The 13762-nt window shown below is 36.3% G+C and overlaps 1 protein-coding gene across 1 annotated transcript; it reads left to right on the plus strand.

Annotated features, from left to right (window-relative positions):
• The first annotated feature begins 8394 nt into the window (after window positions 1–8394).
• LOC110289708 (olfactory receptor 4A5-like) lies at window positions 8395–9312 on the plus strand. The gene has a single exon (XM_021156059.1). It carries the CDS (start codon window positions 8395–8397, stop codon window positions 9310–9312), a length of 918 nt encoding a protein of 305 aa, XP_021011718.1.
• The last annotated feature ends 4450 nt before the right edge of the window (window positions 9313–13762 follow it).

Below are 13762 nucleotides of genomic sequence, written 5' to 3' on the forward strand. Positions count from 1 at the left end.
CAGAGAAGACCTAACACCAATAATACTCTTCAAACTATTACACAAAATAGAAACAGAAGGAATATTACCCAATTCACTCTATGAAGCCACAATTATTCTGATTCCAAAACCACACAAAGACCCAACAAAGAAATAGAACTTCAGACCAATTTCACTTATGAATAGCAATGCAAAAATACTCAATAAAATTCTAGCAAACCAAAACCAAGAACACATCAAAATGATCTTTCATCACTATCAAGTAGGCTTTATTTCAGGGATGCAGGGATGGTTCAATAACAGAAACCCGTCAATGTAAGTCACTATATAAATAAACTCAAAGAAAAAAAAAACACATGATCATTTCATTAGATGCTGAGAAAGCATTTGACAAAATTCATTATCACTTTATGTTAAAAGTCTTGGAAAGATCAGGAATTCAAGGCCCATAGCTAAACACAGTAAAACCAACATACAGCAAACCAGTAGCCAATATTAAACTAAATGGAGAAAAACTTGAAGCTTTCCCACTGAAATCAGGTACTAGACAAGGCTGCCCATTCTCCCCCTAGTTATTCAATATAGTACTCGAAGTTCTAGCTAGAGTAATTAGACAACTAAAGGAAGTCAAAGGGATATAAATCAGAAAGGAAGAAGTCAAAATATCACTACTTGCAGATGATATAATAGTATATATAAGTGACCCCAACAATTCCACCAGAGAACTCCTACAGCTGATAAACAACTTCAGCAAAGTGACTGTATATAAAATTAACTCAAATAAATTAGTAACCTTTCTCTACTCAAAGAATAAACAGGCTGAGAAAGAAATTAGGGAAACAACACCCTTCACAATAGTCACAAATAATATACAATATCTTGGTGTGACTCTAACCAAACAAGTTAAAGATCTGTATGACAAGAACTTCAAGACTCTGAAGAAAGAAATTTGAGAAGACCTCAGAAAATGGATCAATCTCCCATGCTTGTGGATTGGCAGGATTAATATAATAAAAATGGCCATCTTGCTGAAAGCAATCTACGGATGCAATACAATTCCCATCAAAATTCCAACTCTATTCTTCACAGAGTTAGAAAGAGCAATTCTCAAATTCATTTAGAATAACAAAAAAGAGAAAGAAAAGAAAAGGAAAGAAAAGAAAAAGAAAAAGAAAAAGAAAAAGAAAAAGAAAAAAAAAAACAGAATAGCAAAATCTATTCTCAACAGGAAAGAACTTTTTGGAGAAACACCACCCCTAACCTCAGGCTGTATTATTACAGAGCAATACAGAGCACTAGTGATTAAAAAGTGTATGGTATTGGTACAAAGATAGACGAGAAGGTAGATCAGTTGAAGACCCAGAAATGAACCTGTACACCTATGTAAGAGACCAAACTGTGGGAAACTAGGTCCTGCAGTTACTCTCACCCTAAAAATCCGCTGACCCTTTGAAGGGAATTATGTCAACCCCTCCTTCATTGCCTCCACCTGGCGCCAGGGACGGCCAGCTTCACCTCCTCCTCCATTTCTCCATTTGGTGCCTGGGACTGTTTAGTCAGGACAGGCACTCCAAGATAAACTGCAGAATGTTTGAAGGCCGCCAGGGATTGTTTTAGGGCCGACATTCCAAGATAAGCTGCAAGAAGCCTGTAATCAGCATCTGCCCCAGATGTCCACCTCTTTCTCTGTTTTTTATACCCCCTCGACACCTCCCTATTTTCTCTCACTGTGTGCTTATAATCAGGCTCCTGGCCCTCATTAAACAGACCTTGACAACTCTTTGCTTGGTCTAGCTCCCCTTTCTCTGCCCGCTTCTCTTGCAGGCCTTGGTCCTCCTAGACCCACGGAATAACTAGGTCCTGCTAGACGTGACACACCTATAGTTACTTGATCTTTGACAGAGGAACTAAAAGCTGGTACAAAAGCTATGGAGATCAGTCTGGTGGTTCCTGAGAAAATCGGACATAGTACTACCGGAGGACCCACCTATACCACTCCTGGACCTAGACCCAGAAGATGTTTCAACATGTAATAAGGACACATGTTCCACTATGTTCATAGCAGCAATATTTATAATAGCCAGAAGCTGGAAACAACCAAGATGTCCCTCAACAGAGGAATGGAGAAAATGTGGTACATAGTCACAGACAGACAAAGTGTGGAGCAGAGACTGAAGGTAAGGCCATACAGAGATTGCCCCACCTGTGGATCCATCTCATATACAGTCATCAAATCCTGATGCTATTGTGGATGTTGGAAAGTGTTTGCTGAAGGGAGCCTGATACAGCTGTTTCTTGAAAGGCTCTGCCAGAGCCTGACAATTTCAGAGGTGGATGCTTGCAGCCAACCATTGGACTGAGCGTGGGGTCCCTGATGGAGGAGTTGGAGAAGGGACTGAAGATGGTTAGGGGATTTGCAGCCCCATGGACAGAAGAACAGTTTTAACTGGCCACACCACCTGGAACTCCCTGGGGACTGTACCACCAACAAAAGAATACACATGGAATGGAGGGACACACAGCTCCAGCCACTTATCTGGCACATGATGTCCTTGTTGGACATCAGTGGGAGGAGAGATCCTTTGGCCTGAGGGTGTTCAATGCCTTAATGTAGAGAAATGCAAGAACCAGAAGACTGGAGTAGGGTAGATGTGTGGGGGAACACCACCCATATAGAGACTGGGGTAGGGGGAGTAGGGGATGGAGTTTCAGAAGGGGACACCTAGAATTGGGAAAACATTTGAAACGTAAATAAAGAAAATATCCAATAAAAAAGAAATGATTAAAAAAAAAATTGGGTCCCCTTGCAATGACTGACTGGCAACCTGATATTGACATTTTCCTGGGCTGGTGTTCACTCTCATGATTTCAGGGATGGCTGAATTTCACAGGACTGGAATGTGCTGCTATGATTTCAGGGATGAGTTCATTAATTGGGTGGAGTCTTCAGCCACCAGACATGTAACTCCTGATTTCCTAGGATTGTGGTCATGGTATATCTGAAAATGACAGCTTTCGCAGGTCAGGAGTTGCAATGATCATTCCAGGAATTGTTCTTTCTGTGTTCCAAGATATCTTCAGTGCATTTAATAAAAGCTGCTGAGCTGCTGCATGTAGATTGGTAATGGTGGTCTCTGGTGGTTGATGGTTACTGATGGTAACTCACAAGTATCATGTGATATAGCAACTTCAATCAGATAAGAAATATCACTTTTCTGTGAACTCAATAGGAAAGAGAATAACGTGAATATCTAATTTCTTTATCTTTAATAATTAAACTCTCAGATGTTTTATTATGTTATATTATTATCTCATGTTAAATATACATTTAGCATATCTTTTAAAACTTACCAGTGAGAGAGAAGCATAATAATGGCATAACTATAAATGTTGGAGGATGTTATTTTATCTGTATATTAGATAAACTGAAATAGCTGAATTTTAGTGGAATCTGTGAGGCTGTTGTGACACAGAATAACAATTTACAAATAAAACCATGATGAACTGGACTCAATGGAATAAATGACAGGTATAGTTATAGGGACAATACTGGAAACTCTAGGCACTGTAGTGATCAACATCTCATGATCAGAAACAGTTATTCCACTAGTATTGTGTTAAAGTGAGGGGCCAAATGAGTAGACTAAATTCACTACAGCTCCACAGAGAATCTGGAATCATTCAAATATCTCTATTCCATTCAAATGTTCAGAACTTTGAATGGCTATCTTTTCAATAATTTTGATGTCAATGACAACAGATTCTGCAGTTTAAAATTTCTGTGACTTTTAGGGAAAAATAGGAGGAAGGCATTCCCCTATACTGGAGCATCAAGCCTTCACAGGACCAAGGGCCTCTTCTCTCATTGATGCCCCACAAGGCCATCCTCTTCTACATATGTGACTGGAGCCATGTGTCCCTCCATGTATAATCTTTGGTTGGTGGTTTAGTTCCTGGGAGCTCTGGGGACCCTGGTTGTTTGATATTGTTGTTCTTCCTATGGGGCTGGAAACCCCTTCAGCTCCTTTGCTTTTTTCTCTAGCTCCTCCATTTGGGACCCTGTGCTCAGTCCAGTGGATGGCTGTGAGCATCCTCTTCTGTATTTGTCAGGCACTGGCAGAAGCCTCTCAGGAAACAGCAATATCAGATTCCTGTTAGCAAACACTTGTTGGCATCCACAATAGTGCCTGTGTTTGGTAATTGTATATGGGATGAATCCCCCAGATGGGATGGCCTTTCCTTCAGTTTCTGCTCCACACTTTGTCTCTGTAGCTCCTTCCATGGGTATTTTGATCCCCCTTCTAAGAAGGACCAAAGTATATACACTTTGTGTAGGGGAATGCCAGGACAGGGAAGCAGGAGTGGGTGGACCAGTGAGCAGGTGGAGGGGGGATGGGATAAGGGATTTTTGGAGGGGAAATGAGGAAATGGGCTAACATTTGACATGTAAATAAAGAAAATATCTAATAAAAAAAGAATAGGAGTAAGGATTCTAGGTCTGAAAGGGATAGGAACTCCACTGTAAGACCAACAGAGTCAACTAAGCTGGACCCCAGGTGCTTCAGAGACTGAATCCCCAACCAAAGAACATACACAGGTTGGTCTAGGTCTCCCTGCACATAAGTAGCAGGTGTGCAGCTTGGTCTTCACGTGGGTCCCAAACAACTGGAGCAGGGGCTATCCCAAAAATTGTTGCCTGTATATACAAATTCTTCTATCTGGGCTGACTTGTTTAGTCTCAGTGAGAGATGATGACACTAGCCTTGTAGACTTGATGTGCAGCATAGGGGGATTCCCAGGAATCCTCACCCACTTAGAGAAGAAGGGGAGGTGGGTTGGGGGAAGAATTGGGATAGTGAGCAGAATGTAAAGTGAATACTGAATATATATATATATATATATATATATATATATATATATATATATATATATATATATATATCCCACCCCTGCTCAGAAACTCAGAGCTTCTTGGACAGTCTCTTTCACTGTAGAGTAAAGCAGTTCTCTGCTGGTGTGTGGCTGATAATAGGCTAGGGATGCCTTTCTTTTTACTTTGGTTCATGTACAACTTGTCTTATCTAAGTATTTTACCAATACATTTATAAAAATTCATAATAGTTTATTAAGAGTCTTACATTGGAATTGTTCTTTTCATAGTAAAGTCTATGTCACTTGGCAGTTAAATAATTTTGTTGTTGCATCAACCAAGTCTTTTCTCTCTAGAGATTATTCAAGGAAAGTAACCTTTTCAGAAGAGAATTCTTCATTTGAATTTGATCCAATATTTTAACAAAAAAATATAATGACCTTAGACTCACTTATATATTCTCATATATTCATGGATAATCTTAGTTGCTTTAAGATGAAACTGTGGAAATATGGGAGTATGATTTAAGTAAGGTTAGAAAAGTATTATAAAAATTCATTTTAGTGAATGAGTGGTTGAAAATATTCAAGATAAAAGTGTTTTCCTGTTGTTTATAGGGGTAAATATGAATCTGTCCACCATTACGTACAACTACAGTAGATAGTCACATGAAAGTTATTGTACATCTTTCATGTGAATCATGTCTCCTTGTAATTTGTGGCAAGGAGAAAATTTCACATAACTGATATTAGCATTTTAAAAACACCTTTGCTTATTAGCATCTTTAAATTTGGAGTTAAAAACCTTTATTTCCAAAAATTATGTCAATTTCATTCATAATATTGCAAATCATGGCATCTTTTTTATTTCTACAAAAGTATTTTCAGAGCAGGTAAGAATGTTCAATTAGCTTCGTAAATTAAGTATTGATATTATATTTAAATGCTCTTGTGTAAGTTTTTATAAATATGTTATCAATTTTATCTGCTGCAGTCACTGTCAATAAAAGAGGCAATTATTTTCTTAACCAATGAGAAATCCATCAAGAAATCCAATGTATGAGTTCTTGAGTTAATGGAGTAGGCATGGTATGTAAATAATTTTGTGATACATGAAGTATACAACTAGTAATTTAAATATTAGATTCTCCTCCCAAAAGTATCTGAACTGTAAAATGGTTAGGACACAAAACTTAATCAGAAGTATGTTTGTTATATAATATTATGGTCTGTTTATTGTCCTTTTTGTTATAGGCTATTTTATTAACATTTCAAATATTATCCCCTTTCCTGGTTTCCAATCCAGAACCCCCCTTTTTTATATAGGAAATTGACATTTATCTGTCACAACAGTAGTCAGATAAATTCAATTCATTTATTTAACATTGATTCATGTGTGTAATGTTTTTATGGCATATTAACAAATAAATGGGTTTATAAGGGATGTTTATACAAATAATTTAAATCCCATATACTAAGTATATTAGAGTATAAGGAAAGAAATATATTTGCTTATGTTCTGAGGTTTCTTATGGGATTTTATGTATGAATCTTAAAATGATGTCTATTAAGATGTTAAGATATATACAGAGGGAAATTCATGACCAGAGACTTTCACATCTACTGGCACCTAAATTCACATACATATACTACTATGCTCTTACACTATAAATTATTTTTCTGAAAATGTGTTCTGCTATTATTGAAAGTGTAGCATAACTAGTCCAGCCCTTTCAAAGTATGAAATCCTTGATAGCTTTTATAGCATAATATGGTTCCATAACTATCTTTTGCTATATTATAGGATTGTTAAATTGAGCAATAGTAGATTTGTCCTAGGGAAATACAGCATGGATAGTTAAAGAAGTACTACTTCATGGAAGGTGAAATCAGAAACAGTAGATATAGAGTATTTTACTCATGTCATTCAAGAGTGTGCTGTTTCCAGTCTGTGACTTCTGCAAGTGCAGATCCCCTGAATCAGATGTTTACAGTACTGGGAATGATACACACAGAAGGACCATTATGGTCAGCTTCTAAATAAAACTTTCATGTGTTCTATCTCACTCCCATGTCCCCAGAAGTGCATTCTTCCTTCTTCTAGATGAGATACATTTCTGTATAGGAAAATATTGCATATATCTATATCATCTATATATCTCTATCTCTATCTATCTATCTATCTATCTATCTATCTATCTATCTATCTATCTATCATCTATCTATCTATATCTGATATCATATAAAATTCCCAAGGTTTCTATGCCCTATGATTTATCTGTGCACCTTAGCAGTGTTCATCGATTTTTAATATGTTATCCCATATATATTACACACACTCACATGAACACCAATAAACTCAGTCCACCACATAATATGTTCTGTTCTATGGCTGTTATCTGTATTGTGGATGATAAAGATGACTTATTCTCTTTGGTCTGGGAGTCACTCAAAGCACTGAGAACTGCTATCTATGTAAATTTTATCAGGTGTTGAGGAATACTTAAAAACCATTACATATACTACCACCACTAGCACGACTACCACCAACAAAGTATTATGGAATGAATATTTAAGAATATTACAATGGTAGAAATGATGAAGTTGGGGTACAGTGAGGTTTATCATGTGGTCCAACATTACCTTCATAGAAAAGAACCTGAAACAGCATCAGAAGGTGCATTGCACCAGAGTTCACATTAGTCACATTAGTGATGACACTTCTGTTGCTAGAATGTCCAAGAACCTGTCTGAATACACAATTTAAACCCATTCTTTTAAGTTCAATGGACTGTTTGTAAAGGCCGCAAGCCTTTAAGAAGTATGTACAGATATTTAATAATGCAACAGCAATGACAAGTTGGATGCTCATAGACATCCAGATGATGCTTTAAATATGTTCTCCACAAAACAACAGCTTCAAGTAATGACACTATATTAATGTATATACTCACATTAAAATATTTTATTTTATTTGAGTGTGTGCAAGTATGTTTGTACACTATACACATGCCTGGTGGTGTGTTGGTCAGACATTGGGCCCATGGGAACTGTAGTTGCAAAGGGCTGTGAACCACGTTGTATATGCTAGAATTGAACTGGGGTCCTCTATAAAATAAAATAAATAAAGTAAAATAAAATGTGATATTGATCACTGAGCTATTTCTCCACCCTCATATTGATGGGTGTTGACATTATAGACAGTATATTTCTGAAAAGCAGGTGTCCTTTTCTAACTTTTCAAGCATGTGGCTAAAAGTAAAAAATGTAAGTAAGTCATTTAAAATACACGATTATAGTATAAAGATACAGTAAGATTTAACATAAACCTTTGTACTTTTAGGCACAACTAAAATTTCCAAGGAAGAATAGGCATCAAAAGAAGGTCCACTGTGATTATTATAAGAGGACTCACTGGTCACTGAATGCCTACTATATGTTCACCATTGGAAAAGCTAAGGAAACAATTGTTTATAGTCATATACATGTTTCAGGACAGTCCTTGTTTAAGCTCTCATCTCTGAAATAATCCTCCTACAAAGGTCAATGGGACAGAGCTACAATGTCACAGAATTCATTTTTGTGGGCCTTACTCAAGATCCTGCTGGGCAAAAGGCATTATTTGTCTTGTTTTCACTTACTTACATTGTGACAATGCTGGGCAACCTGCTCATTGCAGTGACAGTGATTGCCAGCCCTTCCTTAAACTCCCCAATGTACTTCTTTCTTGCCTGTCTGTCAGTCCTGGATGCTTTTTATTGCAATACTATCTCACCAAATTTGATTATAGGTTTATTAAAAGATAAAAAGAATATCTCCTTCAGAGCTTGCATGCTCCAGCTGTTTGTAGAGCATTTATTTGGAGGTGTTGAGGTCTTCCTTCTGGTATTCATGGCCTATGATCGCTATGTGGCTATCTGTAAGCCACTGCACTATTTGACCATCATGAATCAGAGGGTGTGCATTCTTCTGTTGCTGGTAGCTGGAGTTGGAGGCATCTTACACTCATTGATTCAAGTTCTGACTGTGTATAAGCTTCCTTTTTGTGGTCCCAATGTCATTGATCACTTTATGTGTGACATGAATCCATTACTGGGACTTGCATGCACTGACACCTACTTCCTTGGCATCACTGTCATTGCCAATGGTGGAGTAATCTGTGTGGGAATTTTCACCTTTCTCTTAGTCTCCTATGGAATCATTTTAAACTCTCTTAAGACCCACAGCCAGGAAGGGAGGCGCAAAGCTCTGTCCACCTGCAGCTCCCACATCATGGTGGTTGTCTGCTTTTTTGCTCCCTGTATTTTTATATATGCTAGACCTGTTTCCAATTTTCCCATTGATAAATATATTGCTGTGTTTTATACAGTTGTTAGTCCCATGTTGAATCCATTGATATATACCTTGAGAAATTCAGAGATGAAAAATTCTATAAAAAAGCTCTGGTGTAAAACAGCAGCATAGAAGAAGCTTGTTTTTTCCACTGACTATTATTAAGTGTAAATTGAAAACCAGAGGTAAATTCTAACAAGGCATGCTGTGCTTTCCTCACGTAGGCATGTTGATATTATACAAAGTCATTGAAAATGAAGAATACATTTTCAGTTGAGATTATTAAGGTGTTTGCGAACATTATTAGGCTTTGATGGTTTAGCCTAAAGAATGTTTAGAAGATGTTGGTTATGCGACTCTTTCACATTACAAATAACAATAAAACAAATTCACATTGAATTTTAATTTTCAGGTAGTACTGAGGTGACATTAAAATTAATATCAGTTTGAGAAAATTTGAAACTTCTATATTCATGAGTAAAACAAAAACAAAAACAAGGCTGTTGAGATCGCAATTGTACACTGATGAATCAATATAGTGGACTTGTATGTCTATGTTATATACATTGATTATGAGTGTTCTCCTTTCTTGCCTCAAGGTCTCTGCTATTTTGTTTTCAAGTATTTGGATAGCTGTGAAACACTATTTAGTTGATGACCAGCAGTTAACAATTTTAAATGATCACATGCCACTGCAAACAATGTCAAATTTTCTTGAAGAACAAGCTAAGGTGAAGTGTACACATATTTCTATAATATTTATTATCAATACATTTACTTATATTTTCAAATTATAGGTATCTCTCATGTTATCTTAATGTTGGTGAAGATTTTATTAATGAACACTTATGTGTAAATACCAAGTTTACTAAAAGTTACATTCTACTTCAGTTTTACTTAAAAACTTAAAAGCACTTTATTTTGCTATAATCAATATTTTATTTTGTATTTTTTGTAAAATAAATTTCTTCTCAGTTTTCATCCATTTCAGGAGATCAGAAATGAAAAGTGAGGTAACATTATTTTGATTCCTGTATGAAACATTACATATAGTTGCATTTATTCTTTGATATGGTTTGCTTTATATAATAATAATAATAATAATGTATTATTAGAAGTCTACAATGTGATGTTATGATAAACATACAATCCATAATAAAGAGATTGCTCCAATGAAGAAATTATATTTTTTCAATATCTCACATGTTGCTTTTTATATTGTTTACTTCTTTGTAAATCTAGCCAAATCTACTATTTTAGCATCACTCCCAGTACAGTTTAGTTGTATTACCTACAGTTTTATATGTATTCACTAGATGGGACAAATAGAAAATTCATATACATAAGAAGAACAAGTCTGGAGCTATAGATGAACCTGTGCTTATAAATTTCATCATTTAGAAATATTTTATTAATCATCTTCCCTGTAGTGTATGTAGCTCATTTCTAATTTTAAAGGGGATTACTATTGTGAAAATTACTGAATGCAGTTTATGTATCTTTCTTATGCCATTCTTGTATTTTTTTTACAAACTTAATCAGCTTAACATCACATTTATGTATCATTAAAATATATTGTGTGGCTTTTATTAATTTTTGATAATAAATGAAATTCATGGCATACAAATAATTTTGGAACAATTGTTATGGATCCAGAATCCACATATTTACCATTGTCTTAGGTTATTTCCCTATGTTCTCCCTAGGAAAATTTTAAGTCACTATTTGGTCACAGTAGTTATTTCATTTCATTTACACTAGATGGCAATTATGCAGAAAAGTAAAAGCCCAAAGATTTTTGTATGACTCGAGAAATATATATGGAACTACATTTAGACTGTTATAGGCTCCTTGCTCTGGGGGATACATTCTTTTGTATGACAAAGCAAATTGTTAGTTAAACAGAACAAAGTAGTTCTGTCAAGATGGTTGTGTACACAGTTTCTGTACAATGGGTTATAGAATTGAATTGTTTAATATCATACATTTTTAATGTACCTCCTTAGGCATATTTGTAATTTCATTTATGAAGTGATCCAGGCCTATGTCTTCTTACTGTGAATATTGACTAATCCTTTTATTATGCTGATCTTGAGTATTATATATTATTTGTATTTTAGCCGACCCAGGAAGAACTATATTTAAGAACACAATCAACTGTTCTCTACTGCAATTTTCAGCGTATATTTTCTCAATAATTTACAATCTATCCCTGTCTAAAAGCTAAAGATTTTCTATCTTCTGAAAATTATTTGTATAATTAAGACTTTACTGAATATCTGAACTTTGGAGAAAGGATTAATCAGTTAAGAAAATGCTATCTGCTTTTTTAGTGTATGGAGGTTTGGTTCCTAGCACATTTAGCAGTTGGATTACAAATGTCTAAATACAGTTTCAGGGGGATCCAATGCCCTTGAGTTTCTGCGGGTACCTGAATGCTCATGGCACACATATTTTCAGTGAATCACACCTACATATACACGTAAATTTAAGAATAAACCTTAGATAATCAAAACACAATTAAAATTAATATTGATTCTAGTAATGCAGAAATTTGCAGCTGTTGGAAAACCTCAAAATGAGGTTTTCAGATGAGGTAATCCCTACAGATATAAATATGGAAAGCAAACCGAATGGAATTAATAGATATCTACAAAATATTTCACTCTAAACAAAAGAATATACCTTGTTGCTAATACCTCATGGTACCTTCTACAAAACAGACCACATAATTGGGCCCCAAACAGGCCTCAACAGAAACAAGAACATTAAATTTTTCCCATTTATTCTATCAGACCACCACAGACTAAGACTGGTCTCCAATAACAACAAAAACAACAGAAATCCCATATGCACACAGAAGCTGAACAACTCTTTACTCAATGATAACTTGGTCAAGGAAGAAATAAAGAAATTAAAGATTTTCTAGAATTTAATGAAAATGAAGGTACAATATACCCAAACTTATAGGACACAATGAAAGCAATGCTAAGAGGAAAATTCATAACTCTGAGTGCCTCCATAAAGAAAATTGGACATAGTACTATGGGATGATTCAGCAATACTACTCTTGGGCATATACCTAGAAGATATTCCAGCCTGTAATAAGGGCACATGATCCACTATGTCATAGCAGCCTTATTTATAATAGCCTGAAGTTGGAATGAACCTAGATGTCCCTCAAGAGAGGAATGGATACAGAAAATGTGGTACATTTACACAATGGAGTACTACTCATCTATTAAAAAAACTCACATGATATGTACTCACTGATAAGTGGATATTATCCCAGAAACTTAGAATACCCAAGATACAAGATGCAATTTGCAAAACACATGAAACTCAAGAAGAAAGAAGATCAAAGTGTGGATACTTTGTCCCTTCTTAGAATTGGGAACAATACACCCATGGAAGGAGTTACAGAGACGATGTTTGGAGTTGAGATGAAAGGATGGACCATCTAGAGACTGCCATACCCAGGGATCCATCCCATAATTAGCCTCCAAACTCTGACACTATTGCATACACCAGCAAGATTTTATTGAAAGGACCCTAATATAGCTGTCTCTTGTGAGGCTATGCCGGGGCCTGGCAAACACAGAAGTGGATGCTCACAGTCAGCTATTGGATGGATCACAGGGCCCCCAATGGAGGAGCTAGAGAAAATACCCAAGGAGCTAAAGGGGTCTACAACCCTATAGGTGGAAGAACAATATGAACTAACCAGTACCCCCGGAGCTCATGTCTCTAGCTGCATATGTATCAGAAGATGGCCTAGTCGGCCATCATTAGGAAGAGAGGCCCCTTGGTCTTGCAAACTTTATATGCCTTAGTAAAGGGGAACGCTAGGGCCAAGAAGTGGGTGTGGGTGGGCAGGCGAATGGTGGGGGAGTGTGTGTGGGACTTTTGGGATAGCATTTGGAATGTAAATGAAGAAAATACCTAATTAAAAAAATAATAAAACCTCATAAAAGCATGTTAAAGATAAAAAACAAAAACAATGAATTTATGAAATTCTTAGACAAATCAATGGATCTGAAGGCTATCATCCTGAGTGAGGTAACCCAATCACAAAAGGACACACAAGATATGCCTTCACTGATAAATGGATATTAGACCAGAAAGTTAGAATACCCAAGTATAATTTGCAAAACTTATGAAACTCAAGAAGAAGGAATACCAAAGTGTGGATACTTCATTACTTCTTAGAAGGGGGAACAAAATACCCATGGAAGAATTTACAGAGACAAAATTTGGAGCTGAGACTGAAGGGAGGACCATTCAGAGACTTCCCTACCTGGGGATCCATCCCATAAAGTACCACAAACCCAGACACTTGCATATACCAAGAAGATTTTACTGACAGGAGCCTGATATATCTGTCCTCTGTGAGGCTATGCCAGTGCCTGGCAAATACAGAAGTGGATGCTCACCCTCATCTATTGGATGGAATACAGATTCCCTAATGAAGGAGCTAGTGAAATTACCCAAGAAGCTGAAGGGGTCTGCAGCCCTATAGGAGGAACTACAATATAAACTAACAAGTACCCCCAGTGTTCATGGCTCTTTCTGCATATGTAGC

This window comes from Mus caroli, unplaced genomic scaffold, assembly GCF_978045245.1.
Source record: "Mus caroli unplaced genomic scaffold, Mus_caroli_1 scaffold_2, whole genome shotgun sequence".
Taxonomy (NCBI): domain Eukaryota; kingdom Metazoa; phylum Chordata; class Mammalia; order Rodentia; family Muridae; genus Mus; species Mus caroli.

Coding starts and splice junctions, on each gene's coding strand:
- LOC110289708 (XM_021156059.1), top strand. CDS start 8,395: ATGGGACAGAGCTACAATGTCACAGAATTCATTTTTGTGGGCCTTACT.